The sequence below is a fragment of the Oxyura jamaicensis genome, chromosome 24 (assembly GCF_011077185.1).
Source record: "Oxyura jamaicensis isolate SHBP4307 breed ruddy duck chromosome 24, BPBGC_Ojam_1.0, whole genome shotgun sequence".
NCBI classification, from domain to species: domain Eukaryota; kingdom Metazoa; phylum Chordata; class Aves; order Anseriformes; family Anatidae; genus Oxyura; species Oxyura jamaicensis.
In genome coordinates this window covers 3,454,243-3,477,988 of record NC_048916.1, presented here as the reverse complement: position 1 = coordinate 3,477,988, position 23,746 = coordinate 3,454,243, and the positions used below count along the sequence as shown (strand labels likewise).

Genomic DNA, 23,746 nt, shown 5'->3' with positions numbered 1-23,746 from the left:
TCATCTAAAGGGACCAGGAAGAACAGAACTAGAGCACAGAATTAAGGAAACTAACGAGAGAAAGCAAGACATCCTGAAATGGGCAGGTTCTTTAAGTGACTCTGTAGTACCACCACCTCAATAATAATCATCACACTTGATCATTCCCCTTTGTACCAGAGTGATTTCCAGGAAACACCGGTTTGCTTGACATGGATCCAGGTGGACAAAACCATCCAGGTGTGCACAGTCCATCTGGTTCCTGTAGGCCTGGCTTGGAACAAACCCTTCCAGGAGGACACAGCTGGCACTTGGAAGCATCCCAGATATTTAAAGCTTCGCTGTAGGTTCCAGGAGGACAAGGATACTGCGAGGCAAATTCTGTATTCCTGGGGCAATAGTGACCTAGGAAAGTAAAGATAGGTTTCATAAGGGTTAACAGATGCTGGTAATAGCCTGGGAAGGACCCCCAGCTTGCACACACAGCCTTCTCTTCATCTCTTTCTGAGAAGGACTGAAACTGAGCTATGATGGTGGGCCCGTCTTGCAAGTAATCACAACTAGGTGACGCCTTCATCACATCAGCACCATAAAATGAAGCTGATCGGTGCTGAGGATTAGCAATAGTTTTAACATCAACCAGTTTTTTAATAACATCTTGAAGTAGGTTATAAACTTCTACTGCCAAAACTCTCTCTGCTATGTTGTACTTTTTTTCACTTTCAGACAGAGGAATTGAATCACAAAGAGGTTGTAAGTTTTGGCCAAGGTCATTGATCCATCCAGTGGAAGAGACTCATGATCCATGTGACACAGTTCAATGACAAATCCACTATTAGAGCATCTGTTAATCCTTTAAATGAAATTTCCCTGAATGAGTGGGTAGGTGCAATCAGACCCACCTGCAGGGCAATCTGTGTAGTTTGTGGAAGCAGTCTTACAGTAAAAACCTTCTGGGCACTCCAAACACTGTGCCATACTCCAGGATGGGTTATAACTCCCTGCACGGCAAGGCTGGGCTCTGCTGCTCCCCACCATGCAGTAATGTCCAGGTGGGCACGGTCCTCCACCGATTGTTATCTTTGAAAATAAAACACGATTGTTACAAAAAAATCTTTCCATACCATTTACAAACTCATAGTCCAGCTTTGCAAAAGAACTAGGTCAGATCCTAATGGTGTGAAGGTCTGCATTCATCGCTTAGTCTTTAAGGCTGCACACTTATTCTTTTCCAAGACAAGGGATCAGAATTTTGCACAAAACAAATCTCATTGGGCTGCCCACTTGGAAACTGGCACCACACTTTCCTCTTTGTTCATAGGCTGCAGAGAGTTGTGGCATAAACCCATTGTCTTCTTGAATTATCATCTTGAAAAATTCTTAGTGTATTTTGCCTAGAAGGAGGGCTGACAGATGCAATATTCTAATCAAACTCATGCACTACTGACCTCTGTAATTCTTACGTGATGGCATTCTGTGCTGCTCTGCAGCATCGATATGCAAAAATAGAGATATTTTTGGTCAGCCCTTAGATTTAAAAGCTGCAAGATGGCTAGGTGTATTTTGCAGCCCCTAGCCCCTCACTATCTCTCACTGTCACAAGAACTTTCATTATCAATAAAACAGATGTACCCGATACAGAAAGTAATAAGGTAACAGAGAGCTTGAGCCAGGGCAAAAGAACAAAGGTGTCCTTATGGTGCTCAGTTCGGGTACCACATTTTACAATACCGACATCACAAGCACAGCTTACCCTGGGAGGTTTAGGAGAAATGGCTCCTCCACTACAGTAGAATCCAGCTTCGCATAATCCAGTTGGAGATAGAAGTCCAGTCCCATTGCAGAAATACCCTGAAAAAGGAACCCAAAAGCACCATCATGACATTGGCCAGGCAAGAGAGACAACAGCAATTATGTAACTAGGAAACAATCACTCAGCCATCATGTTTGATGTCACCCACTTCTATTCTCCTGAAGATGCTTTCACTGAGAACAGCTGCAGTTCAGAGCTGAGACGCCTGAACAAACCGCACTCTGCATCATCTCAGAGCATGAAAGCACGTAGAGAAAGGGTGGAAAATGAAGATCGTAGCAGAAGTTCGCACCTCACTGTGAGTATCCTCTTACATAGTAAAGTGGCAGATTCAGTCTTTCTATACTCTACTTAACATCTCTCACCATGACAACTGTTGTTCACAATTACCTGGTCTACAATCACAAAGTTTCTCAGGAGAAATGCTGGAACCTTGCTAGTCCTTTCAGTATTGTACCTGCATCGCACAGGAGACAGTCCTCAATCCCAGTATTCCCAGTTGAGTTGCTGTAGTAACCAGGAGGACATGGCCGTGGCAAGGCAGTGCCCACAGGGCAGTAAGCTCCCTTGGGGCATGTGTCCCCCAGGAGACCATCCGTAGGTGTTGGACTAGAAGCGCCTCCACTGCAGTAGAACCCAGCCCAGCAGGCTCCTGTAACATGCGACTGCCCCGGCAGTGCACAGTAGTGCCCTGAGAAAGCATTGCACTGGCATCAGTGCTGGCAGAAAACATCAGAAAGCTACTGCAGAGAGCAAGCTACATGCCTACACAAACATGAAAATACGTACACTGAAGTGCAAAAGGATATTCATTTCCATGATTCAGGAAAACAAACCAACCAGCAGGTGATGTCTAGTGATGGCAGGCTTAATGAAAACTAGGGTATTTTCTCTTTTTTTTTTTTTTGTATCTGTAAGATAGGCATGCAGCCTAAATTATTCATCTAGGCTTGTGATGTGATTCATACCATCGTCAATCAGATGTCTATACTAGAAGAATAATTCAACCTTTCTCTCTCCTCACCTGACCAGACAGCCTACCTGAGGAGCTTCACCTAGATTCCCAACTTAAAAATGGCAAAAATCTCATGCTAAAATCATATTTGCATTGAACAATGCAGTGCTGCATACAAATACAAAAGCTGGAGACAGTATAATCAATTTATAAGATCTTTTGCCCAAGGTAATTTAAACTAATTCTTAGCAGGACATGATGTCGTGGCCATATTGCTTCTGGTTTTCATCTCACTTGACTACATCTGCACAGTGTGAAATTTTGTCTTCTAAGTTTCTTTTTACATGGATCACCTTATTCAAGTTTATAAAGCATAACATAAGGTAGCTGTGGAAGCATGGAGATGACAATCTCCCAGACAAGTACTTTTTCCCACATTTTTCCATATAATATCTTGTTAAGGTACATTTTAGATTCAAGGAGTAACTCTTTTTCCTCTTTTTCTCTGAAGTGCTTGACTCCAGTCATACCAAGGAAAGGAGCAAGACAATTGCCAGGTGTTTCCAACTCCAGTTCAGTATATAGCTTTAGAACCCCCTAAGGATCAACAGGCAGCTGAATATTTCTGTCTTCATTTCCACGTAACACACTGGGTGTGGGACACTGAAGCCTGTCGTTCATCCACCAAACCATGCAAATGCTACCAGTGAAGCTCAAGAGCATCCAAAATATATTTTCATAAGCTGTCCGGTCACCACCCTGAGATATGCTTATTTACCTGGGTCACAGGGGGTACAGTGAGACAGCAGGCTGCTTCCATTTTGTGGGTTGTAAGTGCCCTTAGGGCATGGAAACTGAGCGGCAGCAGCAGTACCGACAGGGCAGTAGTGGCCAGCTGAACATTCATTCTCCAAAAATGAAGAGGAATTCTGGGGGCAGAAGAACCTGGTCCAAAGAGGGAAAAAAAAAGGAGGTCCAATTTAAAAAAGGAGGGAAGGGAAGGAATTTCAAGCACTACTCTATCCACAAATACCTGAATAATGACTTAATGGAGGCAGAAGCTAGTGTAATATGGCTGCACTGTGCTGTATTGACTGCAAAAGAATCCTACTTAGGTATATTGCTACATTCTTAGTTGTTTCCTCATATGCCAAATTGATGGCATAATTGCAAAAGCCACAGAGACGTAATTTTCTTAACTTGAGTCATAACACATCTAGGCTGCGAATCATCAACTTGTAAAAGTTAATCAAGGTCAAATCCAGTTAGTAATTGGAGATTAATCCCCTAAGGGGACACCAGCCTCAGCATCAGCTGATACACAAGACCTTCTTCCCCTGTATTACAGCTATGCCAGCCTGTTACCAAGGGAACCATTTATTACTCCAGACGTGAAAGAGGTTTATGGTGCCAATGGTTTCCTTGTTTTAAATAGACTTCTGATCTAAATCCTCTTCCACACCAGTTGTACCTGGGTTTAGGACTTTGCCTGGTGCCATAATCAATTATAGTGTTGTTAACAGCATTCCATACTTGCCCCTCAGATCTAAGTGCTTTTCAGTGGTAAGGTCAGTCATTTTTCCACTGCACACTGCTCCAAGGTGGTGGGATAAACCATTATTTCCCATAGTCCTTTATTCACACATGCACCACTAAGGTCACGGTCTCACTCTTACCCTTCAGGACAGGGGAGGCAGCTGGATTGCCTTCGTGAGGGGTTATATGACCCTGCTGGACAAGCCATTGGAAGAGCTGTGCCCTTGGGACAGAAGTGCCCTGGAAAAGAAAGAACAGGTCGGCATTAGCAGTCTTCAGAAAATCTACAGCAAACCAGGCGTGTAAGGGGAATCCTAACTCACCCTGCGGGCATGGCTCTGGCTTCTCCCCAGAGACACAGTATTCACCCTCTGGACAAGCATGGCACTTCTCTCCATGTGTCTGTGGCTTATAGGAGCCAGCAGGACATGGTGCTGGACTCCTGGATCCAAGAGGACAAAAGTGATTGACTGGACATGGAGCTCCTGAGAGGCCATCCGTGGGTGTTGGGGTCTGGGCCCTGGTGACACAGTAATACCTGCAGTAGTGAGTATCGGAGCATAACGTCATTATTTCAAGAGGGTAAACAAGACCCCTTGCAGAACACCTTTCCTTATAAAGAGTACATAAACGTGTTCACTCTTCTCTTACCCTGGGCTGCAGGGTCCTGTGGGAGCCCTCTGTCCAGAGCTATTGCAATAGTATCCCCCAGGGCAAGGCTGGCATTCCTGCAAACTGCTGCCGCCTTCAGTGCCAGACCAAGTGCCAGGAGGGCACTCTAGTGGAAGTGGTGCACCTGGCAAAATGAGTGGCACCAGAGTGAGGAAATGCCACCTCGTGCTTCACATGAAATAAGAAAAACTGTGCTTTACCAAAGCATCCTACCTTCCGGACAATAATGACCAGGTGGACAAGGAAGTCCTGATTTTCCATCTTGAGGATTTCTTACTTTGGCACCACTTTTGCACCAGAACCCCTCAGCACAGCCTCCTAGAAAGCAGAACAACGTACAAAAAACACATAACTGCATTAAAAATAGGCACAAAGATAGAAGTTTCAGCATACATACTGAAATACAATCTTTTGCTATGGTGCGGTGCAGAGCCACCACTGGTATGGAAATAACTGATGTAATGGCCATCAAGTGGAGAAGTTGCTTGTAACCGTAGGGAGTGGAGAATTGGTAGCAGATCACAGGCTGGCAGCTCCTAAATAGGGAAGCATTTTGCTTAGCTCAGACCTTGCAAGCAGTGCCTCCATAACCGGGCAGGTACTTAATATGTATTTCTCCTTAGGCACATATTCAAACCATCCTTAAGCGAAGCCTGAAGTTAAATGCTTTATGTACCTGTTGGGGCAGCAAGTCCAGAGGATTCACAGTATTTTCCTGGTGGGCATCTCTGACATTCCTTGATAGTTCTCAGTCTTTGCCTTGGTCCAAAGGTTCCTGCAGGACAGCTGTACTGAGTGCTCCTGTTTGTCCCTGGCGGGCAGTAAAAACCTTGTGGGCACGGGTAAAGGGTGAAATCTATAACTGGCCCTTGCTGATTGTCACAGTAATAACCTTCAGCGAAGACAGAAGGAAGAAAGGTAAATTAGTCACCGAGATGTACTAGCTACTGAGCTGTGCTCATTAGAAGAGAAGGCTCCTAACGGGTTCTCCCAGGCATACCAAGCACCTCACTGGCCTCTCAAGAAATAATGTATTGCTGACCTTAAATTACTATTGATCTGAATCACACCTCTGTTGGGACAAATCCACATCAAAGCCTACCAGATGCTGAACTCCTAAGAAGGAAATTTACCACCCAATGGTCCCCAAAACTCAGGACAAAACTTACAGGCGGCACAGGAAAACACTTAGGGACACAGCACTGATCTCTCTTCCTTTCAGTTACTGAAACCCTTCAAAGACAATTTCCCCACTGAACACCAGAGTCTTCCCTTAATGATATTTTAATTGTTCAGAATAAATACATGGAAGTTATCACTTCTGCTTTCACCTCAGAATTGCTTACGGCCTTTTCATAGAGATACAGAAATTCTTCTCTGGTTAAGAGAAGAAAACCAAGGTAGGCAGTAAATCTTAAAACTTTCACCCACAGCAAGACTCCAGAGCCAGTAATATTTATGCAGACATCTCTTGCAGGGATGCAATACGGTCATTTATTCAAGGCTTACCTTCCCAGCACTCTCCCGTGGGGGCACTGAGACCAGGTAACTCGCAATAGAAGCCAGAGGGGCAAGGCTGGCACTCAGAAAGTGTTCTCCGCCCTGGTAGGCTAGAGAAAGTGCCTGCTGGGCAGAGCGTGGGGACTGCCGATGCTGCAGCTGTGAGAACAGAAACAAGGCAGAGAGAAATGAACGGTGAGAGAATGAAAACATTGCTCAGTTCGGGGCCGAGATGAGTGCATATGGAAACAGAATCTGTGGAGTCTTATTTTCACTCACGGGTCAAATGGTGCTCCACGGAAAAGGATAGATAGTTATTAGATAAATTTTACAGAAGGAAACAGAGATGAAGCTACTTACATTCTAAGGACAGACAAGGTAAGGTATTGAGACAAATACATCACCACTTTCAGAGAACAGGTCAAAGCAGGAACTAGAAGAAGAACCTGGGACTCAGGGCACCCTGGTCACACTCTCGCAAGCTGGCCACCACACTCTCAGAATCACCCCCCAGTATTTCAGATATTATGGGATATGGAATTTTTGTTCCTGATCGATGCTGGATACTTACTGCAGTAAGTCCCAGCAGGGCAGATATTCCCAGTCACATCATCTCTTGGATTAGGGAGGGTTGCTCCACCTTTACAGTAAAAGCCAGCAGCACATTCCCCACTGGGAACAGATAGACCTGGAAGACAGAAGGGTAATAGCACTCCAAGCACCAAGACAGAGGGAGAAAAGCAGGAGTGCAACTTCCCTCTGGGTAAACATCACAAGGTAACACCTGAGCCCCATTCTGTGCTAGCAAAACCAAAGGCATCTTGCAAGCAGTGCTGCAACTCAATGAAAGTACAAGGATAAGAACAGCTCCAATTTAACACTGAAAGAATACTGAAAGGACAGGAAAGAAACAGGAGAAAATGAAGCAGCAGTCAGTATCCCAGCATCTGCTGGCTCTGCAGATTCAGAGAATACAGAGGAGGGTTTACAGAAGATCCTGATCCCCTGTGCCTACAAAACCCATGATGTGTGTTCATACGGGTCCTCTGAAAATGGGAACATGGTCACCAAAGCTAAGTGATTCACAGAAAATTCTGTACTAAGTAAGGTTTATCACCCAGAACCAGAACCTAGCTTTAAAATCTTATGTCAAGTTCCTAAATAACAAATACTTTTATTTACCTTTATTTCCACACCCCCCAAAACACACCACTCCTGTTCTCCAAAAGCAGCTGCTAACCTGGGGCATTGCAATAAAACCCAGGACGGCAGGGAAGCGGCTCTGGGCTTCCTGTGGGACAATAGAAACCAGCTATGCACTTCCCTCCAGTGGCAGTGGCAGGACACAGGCAGTTGGCATTGGTGTAGTTATCCAGATCAAAAGGCCGTGGGGTCCAAGCAGCTGAGATGCAAAACCATCCTGAGGATACAAAACATGGCTGAGAAGCTCAAGCAATGACAATGGCCTTGCACATAGTGCCTTCACAGCACAACCATAAGCACAGGGAATACGAGACAGGCTAATATCACCAAAGTTTTACAGCACTATGGCATCATCTTCCATGCACTAATACAATAATCCCAATAAATTTGCAGGATATATGCAACACCCTCCTTAAGGCACTGCCTCCAAGGGCTGCAGCCAAACAGGCCCAGAACTCACCTGCGTCACACTTGCCTGATGCAGCTGTCAAGTTCTCCTTCCCACAGTAATGCCCAGGAGGACAGGGCAAGCAGCTATCCAAGCTCTGTGTCATGGGATCAGGGTTAAAGTAGCCCCGAGGACAGGGAAACTCAGTAGCAAACCTGGTTCCTTCGAAATAAAGACAGAATATTTCATGGACTAAAATAGGATCTTTGCTATTAATCCTGCAGCATTACCTCCTTCATCTTTGCCAGTTTATGATCGTATGATTCTATGATTTTTGCCAGTTTATCTCCGTGTTGACCTCCCCGGTGCATAGCCTGGCCTTCAGGGCCATGACAACCTCCAGGTGCTGATCAGCTTACTAGTGGGGGGGGGGGGGGGGGGAAGTGACAGCCTCGTCTATGGTTTAAACGATTGGGTTCTTTTTCTATGAAGGACCAGACTGATGGCTGTAGGTTTATTTCACAGGGACCACTTCCTGCCTTTAAAAAGTTATTTCATCCTGACCGATAGCTGGCCTTGTTCCCTGGGCCCATCTCACCTCTGGGACAGTAAAAGCCAGCTGGGCATGGATTCGCGCTGTAGCTGGTAGTATTTTCTGGGCAGTAGTAGCCTGCTGCACAAGGAAAGCACACAGCTTGTCTGGTGAGGTTGTTGTAAGTCCCTGCAAGGCACGCTAAGGGAAAGCTGGTTCCTTCGGGACAGAAGTGGCTCACAGGACAAGGGCCTCCTTTCTCCCACACACCTAGGACACAAGAAGTAGGAGACAAAGCCAACAAAGGCAGCTTATGAGGGAGGGTCAACACCAACAAAGGGAGTGAACTGATGAGGATCTCTTCTTAATTATGTTTTCTGGGATCCCAGAGGACAGGTCATGATGAGGTAAAACACAGTATCTAAAATAACTACAGTATCTCAGCTTTGGAGTTACTCAGTGCTGTGTCACCATGTCTTTTTCCTCCTAGCTTCACAGGCAAAGCCATGGTGAGCTGTATTTCGCACATCAGCTTTCTAAACACTCTGCTTCATATGTAACAAGAATTTTGGAGAATATTTAATTGTCCACAGGAATTGACCTGGAATTCTTCCCTGGAAATTATTCTTTCTGATACACAATAACATGACAAGGGGGAATCAGGCTACTTCATTACAGGCTGGTCCCCACAACTTTCCAGTGATCAATGCGAGTGTCTCATTCAGCAACACAAAGAGGGGGACTGACTGCTTTTTCATCCTCGTTATGTACGCAGACATAAGAATACCCCAAACAAAATTAATACAGGGTTTAATTATATTAAAAATCAAACGACTGAGAAGAGGCAGGGGCAGGAGTACTGGGGGAAGAACTGCCATTTTTCAAAGACCCATTTGTCGAGACCCTTAATTATTGGACACAATTAAGTGAAGACACTGACATTCACCCAGGGCAACTCACCAGGTGGTGATGGCGAGGAAGCTCCAGAGAGGCAATAGTACCCTGCTGAGCAGGGTCCTGAGGGTGCTGTGAGGCCAGCAGAGCGGCAGTAATAGCCAGATGGGCACGCTGTGCAGCTGGACTCCTGCCCGATGTACAGCCTGAAGAGAGACAGAAGCAAGCTTTCTGTTGGCAAGTGTGCAAGTTCAGCAGGAGGTCCCTGATGCCTACACCCCTGGCCAAGGGAAAGCAGCCATGAGGCTTTTATAATAAATCCAGAGATGTGCCTAATGAGCCTTACAGGGCTGCAGCTTAAGGACATTGTAGGGAAACAAAGGAGGTAGTAGATAGCAGTAGAAGAGAAAGATAAAAAGGAAAGGAAAATACAGATTAGCACCATCAGAACCAAAAAGCTCACCTGTCTGAGTAAGTGCCCACAGGGCACTGCTGTGGGATACTTGTGCCAGCTGGGCAGAAGTGGCCAGGTGGGCATGGGCCCCCAGTGCTCGTGTTTGTGGCTCCATTAGGGTTTGGGACACTTGCTCCTACACCAGGAAGATAAACCAAAGGTTTCCTTAATGATAATGGACAGTCTGTCACCCTCCCATGCCTATAGAGTAATTTCTATAGCAGGAAGCTTTTTTATGTAAGAATAAGGGGAGCGAGCATGAAGTTAATTCAAAGGGCTGTTGTCCACACTGCCAAGCATGGATCTCAATGCAGATCACGGCAGACTTGATAGGTCTGTTTCAGAGCAGTCTCCAGGCTTATGTGTTAGTTGGCAAACAGAAAGTTAGAAACAAAAAGGCCTCTTTTTAATGCAAGTTCTCCCTGCACTGGTGTGGCAAACAACACAAAGTTGCCTGTCAGCATTTCCTTTAAACTGGACTGCATCCAACAGTATCTTAAATTTGGACTTGTTCTCATTACAGCATTCATGACAACGGCCATGCAAAGAGCAAAGAAACTGGTAAAGACCCGAAAGAAAACTCAACTACTATACATGGTGATCCCAGAGCCAAACTCTAGCTCAAAATGTTCTTGGATCGCTGATAGCTGGACATTGGAAGAATACAACAGAAGGACTCCTTGAGCTCCCCTTTGGGTATTTTCCTATGTCCTTCTACTGGCCTCAGAAAGCACGTTTTTGACTAGAAAAATTCCTGTTGCGACCAAGTATAACTTTATTATAGAGCTTCATTCCTCAGGGCTATCCTGCCACACTCTCCAGTAAAATCCAGGGAGAGACTGCACAGAGAATGTGTAAGAAAATCCTCAAGATCACAGCTTTCTACTTTTCCACTTCTCTTCTGTCCTTGTGAATGTTACATTCGATACCTGCTGTGCAGAAGAATCCTGGCCAGCAGGGACCACTTGGAGAGGATAAACCCCAGTCTCCACAGAACATTCCTGGAAGATCGCACAGAAAAGAGTGTCAGTAAAAACAGCAGAGCTGCTGTGCTCCATGCACTGATTGGAAGGTAAAGAGGCAGACTTTGGGTGAGCTGATTCCTCAAGATCAGCATTCCAATTCAAACTGTGCTCCTCTGGGAAACCCTGAGTTTAAAAACAGACTCTTCTCCTACCTGTGGGGGCCAAAAGAACCCCAAACTGTGGCTCACTGGGGGATACTATCAGTGGGACAAGGAATCTCCTTTGATTGCATATTATTATCACTTCATTTCCTAGAGGTAAGATGCATCAGTGGATTGGGAGAAGAGATGCAGAGGGATCACTCTCTCAGACACTGCTCCACATGGATGATCAGAGTACTGGTATTTACTCACCTGCAGGGCACTGCTGACACCTCTCAGACTGGCTGAGTCCATAAGAGGGATTGTAAGTCCCGGGGGGACAAGGATACAAATGGATTCCAGTTTTCTGAGGGCAATAGAAGCCAGGAGGACAGTGGTGTCTTAGTCCTTTTGGACAGTGAAACCCAGCAGGGCAAGGAAAGCATTTGTCTTGACCTGTGAAGGAAATTCAGAAAACTGAAAGGAAACATGTGATGAACTGGAAGGAAATACCATGTGCACAACTTTTTTCCTGTCTAGTTGTGCACTTAGAGAAGCAGCAGATGAAATAAAGTTATTCTGCAAGCCCTCCTGGAATGACTGGTCTTCCAATATGTACATTCTCCCAAGGATGTCTGATTCAGCAAGCTTCACAAACCCAATCCAACCTGAGTCACAGTAACCTCCACATCTCACCGGTAGGTGGCAGGAAGAACAGTGAGGAAATCTGGTTAACTGCTTACTAGCTTTCCGTGCGCTGTCACTGCTGCAATCCTACTATTTGACCTGCTGCAGAGGTGAAAGAATCCCTTTCCTCCCACCATGTGACACTAGGGAAAAAAAAAAAAAAGGCAAGAAAACAAAACCAACCAACCAACCAAACAAACAAACAAAAAAGAAAACCCTTTCTCTATCCCAAGCAAAATACTGAGCAACTCATAGCAGTCAGCAGCTATCGAGACATTCTTGGATGCAGACATGAGATACCATCCACTTCTAGTTTTCTCAAGTCACACTGAAGCTGCAGAGATCCAGTTCCTGACCTGTTGCATTACTGTATTCTCCACTGGGGCAGGGAGAAGGTGCTGCTGAGCCTGCAGGGCAGAAATGTCCTCGAGGACAGATATTTCCAGTGACACCATCCTCTGGCTTTGCAGTCTTTGTCCTTCCCGTGCAGTAATAGCCTTAAAGCAGAAAGCATTTGAGTCCTCTTTGTCATGAAAAATAAAACAAGAACAAACAAACAAACAAAAAACAACAGCCACATTTTTGAGCCGCTAAAGAACTTCTGGTTTTGTCTCACCTTGTGCACAGGGTTGTCCAGGAGCATCTTGGCCAGACATACTGCAGAAAAATCCAGGAGCACAAGGAAGACACCAAGTGGCATCCTGGGCTCCCCTCTGTCCATTCCAGGTGCCAGCAGGGCACGGCATCTCTTTTGGGTGCGTCGTGCCAGCAGGGCAATAATGTCCTGGTGGGCAAAGATCTCCAAAGGAAAGCCCCACCTGAAGCAAGGGAAATAAGATGAGTATGTTTTTTGAAAGCTTTTGTAGTGCTGAAGGGGCTATGCACAATGTTCAGTACTCACAGGCGAGGAACTGTTGGATCCCTGAGTGCAGAAATGTCCTGGCTGGCAACGTCCTTCTGGCTCCGTCAGACCAGCCATGCTGCAGTACGTGCCTGCTGGGCAGGGCTTGCATGAACCTGCCCCGGGTACATCCGTGTATGTTCCCTGCACAAAGACAGAGAAGTAGTGAATGCCCTTCACCAAGGGACTGACAACTACTGGAAAGCGCTACTTAAAGAACAGAGCCATAAAGGATTCTTACCACTGGACATGGGAGAGGCAGGGAACTTCCAGCCAAGCAGTAATGCCCTTTTGGACAAGGTTGGGCTTCAGACAAGCCCGTCTCATTGCAGAATGTACCCTCTGGACAGTCCCTACAAAGAGACTGCCCACGGCCCTAAAAAAGGGACATAAGAAAGAACTCGGCAGATGTGCAGTGTTGCTGCTTATAAGATGAATAAACTTTGACCATTCTACCAACTCCCCAAGACTTCCCCTACTAGAAAATGAACACAGAGGTCCAAACGCAACCGATTTGTGGTATCTGCACAGCACCGTGCAGCATTAAAACAGTGGCAGGCACAGCCCTGGTCTAATATTTCTAGTTCTGCAAAGAATTCTTCCACTGCAGGGCAGAAGCAAAACGGCGCAGTGGCTACTCAGCTTAATAGAAAACCCAAGTCCCTCTTTTTTTAAGCTGTCTGCTTACAGACACTCCACAAATGACTATTTACACACTTGTACAGTTGTCATTGGCTGTGATGACCCCGCAAGCATCTTACAGTGAATTCTAATGTACTTACAGGCTGGAAGCTGCCAAGAGGACATGGCTCTGGCCTGAAAGCTCCTGTTAAGGAATAATGCCCCTCCATGACCAACTGCTGAAGAGCACTTTTGGCCCCTCCTGTACAGAAGTAGCCAGGTTCACATGGTCCTGAGGGAGCTTGGCTGTTTGTCCCATCACAATAAAGGCTATGTGTAGGAGAGAAAGTGATAAAAATCTTGGGTAGTTTGTTTTGTCACTGGATAGTGTGGTTGCAATACAAAAAAATCACTGCGGTCTACCTGGGATCTCAGTGAGACCTAGTTCCTGTTCACTTAAAGGCCTTGAAAGGAATTTTAGAAGTATATATATCACATGTCACACATGCTTTTTAAAGACCATAACCCCTCAGATTCAGTAGTTTTATCCCAGAAAGAATACCCTCCTCTATAAAAACAGAGTGGCATCTGCATATAGATCACACAGACACCCAGATGTTGGTTTTCTTCAAGCCTTTTCTGCTTCTTTGGACTAGAAATATACAGGAATAAAAAGGAGCTTTGAGGACATTCCCTTCATCTTCTGGACAGAACATGAATTCCAGAGCTGTCTTTTGCTCTGTTTCTCTGCCTACCTCTCCAGGGAAAACAGGGAATGAAAAAATGTAAATAAAAAAAAAAAAAAGAGAAAGAAAAATTCAGATTCTACCCCATAGAGACCAACAGCTCCACCCCAATCAGCATTCCCCTTCACAGTGAACCAAAAAAATCACAGCCTTTGTGCCACCAAGCCCGAGATGATCTTGCATGCTCCATTTGTCACACCAGCATGAAGACATGACCGCCTGAAAGGCAGACTGTCCATCACTAGCCTTAACAACCTGCACTTATTCAGTGCACGCGCATGGAAAGGTGAAAGCCAGCGCTAGATCCCTACCTTTTTCTTCAGAATCAGGTGTGTAACTCTGGCATCATTAAAAGGGATGCAATATAGTGGTGAATTATACAATCTGGTAATATAAAAAGGACTGCCCAATTAGTATTAATGAGAATGTTTAAGCAAGAACTGCTAGGTCAAGCCATCCAGCACTACAGGCATAATGAGTCCAGACAGATGCTAGGGACCAGTAAAAGCTGAGATACAACTCAAGACAGTTCAAGTTCCTTATTGCAAATCTACTGATACAGGTACATAGCCATGGAGAAGGCAAGCACATTTGTACTGGAGCCCTGGGACCAGAGGGGACTCCTCTGTGAAAGGGCTAAAGGTAAGGACAGGCTGCTGTGGCAGGAAATGTGAGGGTTAAATAATCCCTTTGCAATGGGACAGAACCGAGCCATGTTCAGCCAACATCACACTCACCCGGGCGGGCAGTCCAAGCACTCATGGAGGTTTCTCAATCCACTCCTGTTGCTGTAGGTTCCTGGAGGACAGGGGACAGGTAAGGGGGACGCAGGTGGGCAGTATGCCCCAGGGGGACACACGTTTCCTGTCACACCATCTGTGGGCAACTGAAATTGGAAAAGGCAGCATGTAAAAAAGGAGCAAACTTGGTTAAAATATTAAAGGCATCACACTGATTTGGGCTCAAAGCAATACCAAGAAGAAAAACAGACATACTCTGCTGTACAGAGGATAGGCAATGCTTCTTTAAGGTAAATGTAGCAAAACACACAGGAAGAAGATATATGGATGGCCTTTTCAAACTAGCAATCCTACTGTGATCCACACCCACTGAACTTCACACCTGGATATAAACCTGGCTACATTTTTAGTTACGGGGATGTTCGTGTAGAGAGGGAAAACTATGAAAGGGTCGCACAGCCTTTGTGGATCCTCACACTATAACCTTGAATGTGCGCGGTGGAAAATTGTGGCTCTTGAAAGTCACTGGGTTAATAAAAAGCACCACGGTGGAACACAATTAGAAAATGAGAAAAACTTGCCGTGAGACTTACGGGAGTCAGAGCCCTGCCCTGGCAGTAGAACCCAGCCTGGCAGGGACCGCTTGGCCCAGTCTGTCCTGGAGCAGCACAGTAGAAACCACGGCCACACGGGCTGCACTCTGATGGCCCCGACAGCCCCTTCTTGTTACTGTAGGTGCCCTCTGGGCAGGGCTCAGGTCTAGAGCTGCCTTTGCCACAGTGAAAGCCCTGCAAAACAAAGTCAGCTGAATACAGCGTTTAAGAATCTTCTGTTAAATAGACCCCCACACTGAGCTTCTTGCATTAGGGGACTGCAAAAGAACTACTCACTGCTGGACAAGCTTTGGGCTCTGACATGGCAGGAGTGTCACAGTAGGAGCCAGCTGGACATGGTTTGCACCTCTCCTCACCCTCAGCATTGGAATTATCCCAGAAGAAGCCTGGTGCACAGGGGAAGGAGAAAGGGAATCCAGTCCCTGGAGGGCAGTTATAGCCAGGTGGGCAATCCCCAGTCTAGAAAGCAAAAAAGGCAGTCAGCATGGCTTTGGGTAGGGAAGAACAGTCTGTTAAGATTCAACACAGAAAGAGCCAAGCTTCATCTATAATTTGAATAACCTAGAATTTTTATTGCAAAAGTGGGGGAGGAAAGTAGGAAAGGAATTCATAATCCCTTTACAATTACAGATCAGTAAAATTCTGACCATGTAGGATAATCATTTTAGGTGAGAATTTCTTGAGGGAAAATCTTGTCATTAAGACAGCCCCTATCCTTTGCCTGTACAGTCATGGCAAAGATGCTCTTCCTATGTGCCTGGAAAAGTGGCTGTAATTGGTAAGAGTTGTCACCTCACTCTTATATAAGACCATGGATTAATTCACTCTGAAGAAACTTGACTGCTCTTTTTACTCTTAATAGAAGCTTTTTTTAAAAAAAAACAAAAACACCTCTATTAATGCTTGAAGAATTCACTCTTTCAAGGGGCAAGACAATCACAAAGAAAGATCCCCAAATTCATTAGAGACAGTGCAATACCAACTCCTGACATTTGAACTCTCTTTCATAACCTGCGTTGACAGGCAGAAGGCAAAGGAAGTACAAGTTTTAATTAGGCTCCATTTACAGCTGCAGCCTCTGGAAAAGAAAGGGTGGGAGAAGCTGGGCTGTGCTTACAGGGTGGGGAATTCCCGGAGGCTCCATCCCAGCTCTGTAGCAGTACTTCCCTGCAGGGCACAGCAAGCATTCCTCAGCACTGCTTAGACCCTTCTGCTCACCATAGGTCCCATTGGGGCAAGGTTTAGCAGGCAAGCCCTTGAAATAAAATAGAAAAATGGGTCTTTAAGATCCTAACAGGACTGCTGCATACCACAGTGCAAACACACAGCAGCTGAAGCTGTTAAAATGCTTCATTCCAGTTTTTGGGAACAAACACTGACAAGCAACACTAGGCATCAGGTACGAATGCTGGAGAGAGGCTGTAACAAAATGGGGAGTGTTGTATACAGCAGATCAGAAAACGTTATCCCGGTATTGTGAAATTATATGTTGGGTCAATACCAACATCAAAAGAGCACTGAAATCAGAAAAATAAAAAAAACAGGAAAGGTTCCTGCAGCAAGATTCCAGTGCAGACACTGTAACTGTACAACCAACACAATGAGAGAAGAGAGTGTCCCAAGGACTGAAGCAGAAGCACTCACAGCATCTCCCTGGGGACAGTAGTATCCTCTTGGGCAGGCATTTTTACTGGTATCTGGAGCGACTGCCTGTCCTTTGGGGCACAGGAGACCTGCTGGGCAAATCATGGCACGCAGCATCACCTCCCGGCTGGTGTGCTCACTGGCACAGTAATGTCCAACAACACACGGCAAGCAGGAGGCTGAACCTTGGTCCTACAACATGAAAGGCACATGGTTCCCATTTCTAGAGGACAAAAGAATCCCTGCATGTTCGACATGTTGTGTTGAGGCACAATACAAAGGAAATAAACGCAACCAACACTGCAAAGGAGCCCACCAGTAAATAAAACAGTCTGCAAAAATAAAGCCACTGAGCAAAGACATTGCCCTTGGGAACCGACGACAGGACCCTGTTCATACAAACCATTCCCTGTTATGCTTAGCAATGTTACTGGAAACAGAAAGGTTTCCCCTTAAAAATTCCACCTAATCTAACCTAACAACAACAAACAGTATGTAATTCAGTGTATTCACCCTGCAGGCAAGAGAGCCTGTGCTTCACAAACAAGAAGCAGGTCCTGTCGCTTCCCGTGGATTATCCATGCAGAAGGACCCCCACAACAGCCAATCCAACATCTTTTGCCAGCAGGAGTAGAGAAAAACAAACACATTCCCTCATCTTTCTTTGTCATGCTGAACTACAAAGTGCAAAAGAGAGATAATCAAGATAATCAAGGTCCATTTGTCACACATACATCCCCATTCATCATTTATCTCCCCTCTTATCTTAATGAATCATCCAGTGATAACTACAAAATTTGTGCACAGTGATAGAAAACCAGCCTGAATAGAACTACTGGGCTCATTTGACAGCAGTGACATGCCATTTTCCCCTCAACAGTGAAATCTGGCACTTATTGCTAGAATTATTCACTACAGTTTTGGGGCAGATAAATAAGAAATAAGCCTCAGAACCCTGTTGTGAGAGTCGATGTGCCATCCACTGCTCCTTTCTATGGCTCTATCTCATTGTTTTACTTTCCACAGCCAAACAATTATTTAACTGCATTGCAATCCAATACATCCTCTCAGGCAGGAACTAAATACAGGTGCCTGCTCTGCTATTCCCCTGCAATACTTACACTAACAATGAAAAACTAAACTGAATAACCAAAATTCAAAGCATCTACCAAACTATCCACTGCTGGGTGCACGACAGATGAACTTATTGCTACCACAAGCCTCAGGAGTGGGACTAACAGCAAGAGCAGTACTGCACACGTGATGCACTTTTGGCATCACGTCTGGAGCAGCTCCAAGCCTGACCATGCAGGAACATTCCCGGTGCTTTCTCTAGGCTAGCACTTTCTCTCATTACTTACAGGCTCAGCACAGGTGGGCAATATTGTTGAAAACACCGAACACAATCACCCCAAATAAGCAGACTCATAATGCAAGGAGATGGGCTGGTTCCAGTTCCTCCCTTGAGGGGAATATCCTGCAGCTCCTCTTTCTGCCAAAATTGCCAATATGCTGAACAGATGCCAAGATAAAATTATTGCTACTTACTGAAAAGTTGCCGGCACCACATGTTCGAGGAGTAACAGTGCCAAGTTCAGGGCAGTAATACCCTCCAGGACAAGGGACACAATCTGCAGCCACTTTTGCACCATGTTCCATGCGATAGGTTCCTCTGCGTGAGAAAACAGAACAGAGGGAGTCATCAACTGCAGCAAATTGACCAAGAAAAGGACAGTGCATCTGCATTTCTTAGCCTCTTGTACGGAGGATATCTGCCATTTCTGAAGCAAGAAACTGCCCAGTTCAGAAAAAAACTGCCCAGACTGCCCAAGAACATGCACGGTGAAATGAATTTGCAAACATTTTTGGAGCAGAATGCGATCTCTTTTTATAAGAAGTGTTCTGAAATGCTACATACAAATCCTTTTGTGTGCACAGAGACCCACAGCTATGACAGCACGTGTAGTGTACTTACACTGGGCAAAGAACTGGCTTGGAGGTTCCCCTGGTGCAGAAAGCCCCTGAAGGACAGACCACGCAGTCTTCCACTCTGCCATTTCCCAGCCTGGTACTGTAAGTTCCAGCAGGGCAGGGGTACTGTGTGCTTCTCCGTGTACCTTTCCAAAAAAAAAAATGAGAGAAATGCCCTAATTCTTGCTAAAGCCTTGAAGAGACAAGGCAATAACACCCTTTGTTCTTTGTTGCTATTAGGTATTTACATGAGCTACATGTAAGTATGTATTTATATATGTTTAAATCACTGCCCCCAACTCTGAGCAGCAACCAACCAACCAAAAAAGTCACCACTTAGTAAATACTGCTGAAACTTGGCACAAACTTTCAAGTTATAACTGTGTTTGTACCAGACACTTGATTGTGCATTTTAATTCTTTGCAAATTAAAGGAAAGAAAATAATGATATCAAGGTGTCCATTTCAAGCAGTAAAGGTTAGAAGTATTCATTATTCGGAACAGACAGTTTGCTATCCAACTCCACACTGAAATGCTTTGGTGCAGAAAATTATGCTGATAAACTCAGCATACGACTCAGAGTCCACAAAATTCGTAAAGACAGAAATGAACTAAATTTCTTTCATTTCTGGGAAAAACTGCCTACCTTGAGGGCAGTAATGCCCTGAGCTGCACATGCCAGAAGGGACATGAAGTCCTCCTACACAAAACCAGCCTGCAGGGCACAGCAAGCACTCATCTTCTGATGTCAACCTCGTCCTATTGCTCCAGGTGCCTGGGGCACACTTGTGCTGCGTTGAGTGCTTTGTGCCTGGTGGGCAGTAGTGACCAGCTGGACATGGAGCAGGAGGCTTCTGTCTTCCCCCTGTTCCTGTAAAAACAAAACCAAATTTTTAAGGTTTAAGCAAATTTAATTTTTAAGCAAAGAAGCTCTTACACCTTTCATCCATTTAAGGTCAGATAACAGTAACTATTTCCTCTGTTGATGAGAGGTTGTGTCGCAGAACTGGTTACTGAAGCAATTATTTCTAAACTTGAGAATCCTGCGGGGTGCCTGGGCCCAAAACTGGCCACCTACTTTGTGGCCAAGTTTAAGAAGCCACCAACAAGCAAAAAAAAATGTGGAGACTGTAAAAACTGGCTGCTTCCAGATCATGAAGTTAAACAGTAACTATGGGGTAGCGTAAAGGAAAAACCTCAGAGTAAAATTAAAACCAACCCATCCAGTGAGCAGAACAGGCTCTGCAGAAACACTAAACCCTACACAGACACCTTTTTCCCCATTTACCAGCACTGTGATACCTCAGTGACCTGCTCTGGTACTTACTGGGGAGCTTCACGCTACGAGGTACAGAGTACAGTTCACTTTGTCATAAAGCCACCTACCTCTAACACAGAAAAATCCAGCAGGGCATGTTTCACACTGGGACTTATCAAAGAGGTTGAAGTCATTGCCAACTGTTCCTGGAGGACAGGCGTTGCTGGGAAAATGAGGGCTGGATGACCCCACTGGGCACACGAACCTAATAAAACACAGCAGGCTATCTGGGGCAAATGCTTTGATGCAAGAGGGAGACAAATTCTGTGCCCTCCCAATGTATCCGGAGGAAAGCTGCAACTGGAAGAAAAGCTGAAGCACTTGGTACTGCAGCTGTCAGAAATGTAACTGACAACTGCTAACACAGACTGAGAAGAAAACACTGAATGCATTGGTTTTGCTATACATTTTGCACCAAAAGAATGGGGGTTATTCAGCCAGGTTGTGTTGTTCATAATCATGGACCTGTGGCTGGGCTTCACTCGTGTCTGTTTCACTCTCTCGCCATTTCTGTGGCAATAGAAGGCAGCAAAATCCATTGTGTTTAAGACAACTCCTCTACCCATACAGCCTACATCACGCTGAGTTGCCAGAAAATGTAAAAAACTCTCAGCATTGCAGAAAATGCCACCTGTGCATCCCTGTGCACAACACCCCAACAGTGGAGCTGAACTATATGCGTAGGCTTAAAGGGAAGCACAGAAAACAAGCAAGGCTCACCCTGGTAGGCACTCCGAGTCAGGCTGAGCTAGTCCAGCCTGAGTGCAAGCTCTCCCTGCCGGGCAGGGTCTGCAGTCAGTGGCTTCGTCCTGTCCTTGGAGAGGATTGTATGTACCTGGCTGGCATGGCGTTGGGTGATTTGCTCCAGCAGGACAGAAATATCCAGCAGGGCACCTCAAACACAGCCCAGTTCCTAAAGAGAAAGAAGACGTTTAGGGTCCCAAAGGGAGCAGGACCTGCTGATGAAACAGAGGGTCCTCCAAACGTGATCCCTTTGCTTTCACCTACAGCAAGGAAGTATGATGGAAGTTCAGTCATAACAGCAAGGAAGTTATTGCAAAGCCAGAAGGTGGTGGTGTTGGATTAGCTGATTATTACTGCAATTGAGTGGCTCCTGGAAGCAGCAGAACCACCTGGACTACGTTCTGAGCTGATAATATGAGAAGATGCATTAAAAAATCAACACATCAGCCTGAAAACACACTGACTCAGGTAGATTTAACAACCAGAACGCCTGGACCTCAGTTGTAAAAGAGCCTGGTGTTCCCACGAAAGCTGGGCCGTTTCCATATTTGCATTCTGAATACCGAGAGAGCTGAACAGGTTTCGCAGACTGGAGATGGACTCAACACAAACACACGGATACCTGCTGGAATGACAACCAGTTGAGCTGTGACCATCTCTAAAATCTCATACGTTAACAGGTGCTCAAACTGTAAAATTAAAGGAAACTCTGGCAAGATTAATAGGTGATAAAAATTATTTGTGTTGCCATGTTCAGAAAGTGCATTTAGTTATACGATGTCCCCAGATGCTTAACTCAGTGAAAAGGAAACACAAATCTAGCACAGGAGTAGCTGCTATCCTCCTGAGTCAGGACTTTCAAGAGCACAAAGCAAACAGAGCAATTTGGGCTGTGCAGGAAAAACACTGGCTCGGTGTTATCATGGCTCCCTGGAGTAGTTCCATGCTGAACCCCAGCTGCCTCCCAAGTGCTTATCACAGCGAGGCTCGAGCATACACCAGTGTGTGTAGCATATACAAGCCTCTGCAAGGCTGGAGAAAAACCTCACAGCACGCCCAAGTTGACCAGGACGTATTAAAATCTCCCTCTCCACAGACCGGAGGCGCCCGTGCAGACAGGTTAGGGCTCCTCAGGTGGCAAAGCCAGATCGAGGGGCACATCCCCCTTGGCATTCTGCCCACCTTCTCATTCCTACCCCTCAGAAACATCTGCACGTTTCCCCCTTACACTCCTCATGACACAGTTAAACACAAGGTTCAAAAACCTCAGTAGCACAAGACTGGAATTTCTCGAGGCTGCCTCATTCCCCAGCTCTAAGTGTAAGAGCTTGAATCCACACACCCGAAGGGGGCTGTAACCCCACAGATCTGCAGGGTTCCCCTACAGGGAACTCTTAAAAATTGCCTCAGCTGACAAAAGCTTTGTGATGTGGATCTGCACCCCTAGCAGACCCAGGATTGCCATTTTACATAACCAGAACCCATGCCACTTGACTCTGGTTATGTAAAATTTAAGCTTTTTGCCCAACTTTCTGTAGATAGTGCTTCCCTTACTGCAGAGCTCAGAACAGACTTGAAGAGCATGGCTACCTGGACCATAGAAAACCAAGCAGGGCACGGATTTACAGCATATTATCCATTCTGTAGGAATAGATAGCCCACATACCTGCCGGGCCATAAATACCATGCGGATAAACCTGGTTTCACTGAGGGTTAAGTACGTCACACTCACTGTGTGACACAGATGGAAGAGACAGGCTAAGACCATCTCCTACCCCATGGCAGTACGACTTGAAATCTTCCCTGCCTCGTCAGAATTTATTCTTGTGTCCCCTGCCTATTTTTCAGCGAGCATTGTCCTAGCTTTGCCACGTTTTCCTTCGGAGAGTTGACAACATCATTATATAAGGTAGTACAGGCATAGGATAACAGCTTACATGATTAAACTGAAAGTGTTTTTGAACTCTCATTTCCTCTGCAGCTTCTTCAGTGTTTGTTCAGGTGCCACTGGCCCTGTCTGTTGAATTTTGCTGTCTTGATGAGATGTGAGGTTTCTTCCTTGCTGCACCATGTAAATGCAATTCTGGTTTTAATTTCAGAAGTGGGCGGAAAGCAGCAATTTCCTAGTCTTAGCTGGTGAGCAAAAAATCATTCAACAGTCAAGATGCTTTAGCAGCTGAGTCATTCGCTAAAAAAGAAATGATCAAATAGAAAAATATATGGCTCGATTTGAAGGAGATAATTATTTTCTTAGCGCGTGTACCTCTCTGAGGCAAAGAGCACAGCAGATGTGAAGGGAGAGTGAGCAACTGAACTTTGGGTTTCTGCTCCTAGCAGTGATCTGTGACCCTGGAGAAAACACTCTGGACTTGGGCCAAAGCTTAGTGAATGGAGTTCATCCCCTGAATCTCCCTCTATTTTCCAATTTGTATAGCATCATTAAGAAGAGAGTGGCATATTTTATACCATTGTGAGAGACACTGAGGTACCCTGAAATGTTGAGAGCCAGGCAGGGTTAGCCTGAGCAACGTGTGATTATTGCAGCAGAAAGCCAGGTCTCCCTTTCCACATCTTATCAAAGACTTGGTAGCAGAGAAGTCTTCAGCTAATCTCTCTATTACTTCACATAAATGCCTTCACCAAACAAAGTACATTTCAGCCACCTCTGAACTTCAAAGAGTAAAAATCAGACAATTACAAATTAATCACTTTCCCACACATTATTCTCT

General features: G+C 45.4%; 1 protein-coding gene across 1 annotated transcript in view; it reads right to left on the bottom strand.

The window, feature by feature from the left end:
• LOC118178082 (zonadhesin-like) overlaps positions 1-23,746 on the bottom strand; it is a 40,018-nt gene that overhangs the window by 8,247 nt on the left and 8,025 nt on the right. Inside the window, exons 3-29 of the mRNA XM_035346301.1 lie at positions 20,994-21,186; positions 20,342-20,478; positions 19,602-19,826; positions 18,960-19,101; positions 18,533-18,656; positions 16,985-17,176; positions 16,458-16,595; positions 15,617-15,799; positions 15,320-15,514; positions 14,724-14,872; positions 13,402-13,570; positions 12,908-12,995; positions 12,335-12,379; positions 12,075-12,215; positions 11,305-11,487; positions 10,856-10,927; positions 9,936-10,062; positions 9,539-9,678; positions 8,645-8,848; positions 5,169-5,273; positions 4,935-5,079; positions 4,607-4,821; positions 4,424-4,523; positions 3,526-3,692; positions 2,250-2,483; positions 1,733-1,830; positions 882-1,059 (exon numbers count right to left, since the gene is read on the bottom strand). Of these exons, the coding sequence (XP_035202192.1) occupies positions 882-1,059; positions 1,733-1,830; positions 2,250-2,483; positions 3,526-3,692; positions 4,424-4,523; positions 4,607-4,821; positions 4,935-5,079; positions 5,169-5,273; positions 8,645-8,848; positions 9,539-9,678; positions 9,936-10,062; positions 10,856-10,927; positions 11,305-11,487; positions 12,075-12,215; positions 12,335-12,379; positions 12,908-12,995; positions 13,402-13,570; positions 14,724-14,872; positions 15,320-15,514; positions 15,617-15,799; positions 16,458-16,595; positions 16,985-17,176; positions 18,533-18,656; positions 18,960-19,101; positions 19,602-19,632 (3,565 nt within the window). The 5' untranslated portion in view covers positions 19,633-19,826; positions 20,342-20,478; positions 20,994-21,186. The remainder of the gene's footprint in view (positions 1-881; positions 1,060-1,732; positions 1,831-2,249; positions 2,484-3,525; positions 3,693-4,423; positions 4,524-4,606; positions 4,822-4,934; positions 5,080-5,168; positions 5,274-8,644; positions 8,849-9,538; positions 9,679-9,935; positions 10,063-10,855; positions 10,928-11,304; positions 11,488-12,074; positions 12,216-12,334; positions 12,380-12,907; positions 12,996-13,401; positions 13,571-14,723; positions 14,873-15,319; positions 15,515-15,616; positions 15,800-16,457; positions 16,596-16,984; positions 17,177-18,532; positions 18,657-18,959; positions 19,102-19,601; positions 19,827-20,341; positions 20,479-20,993; positions 21,187-23,746) is intronic.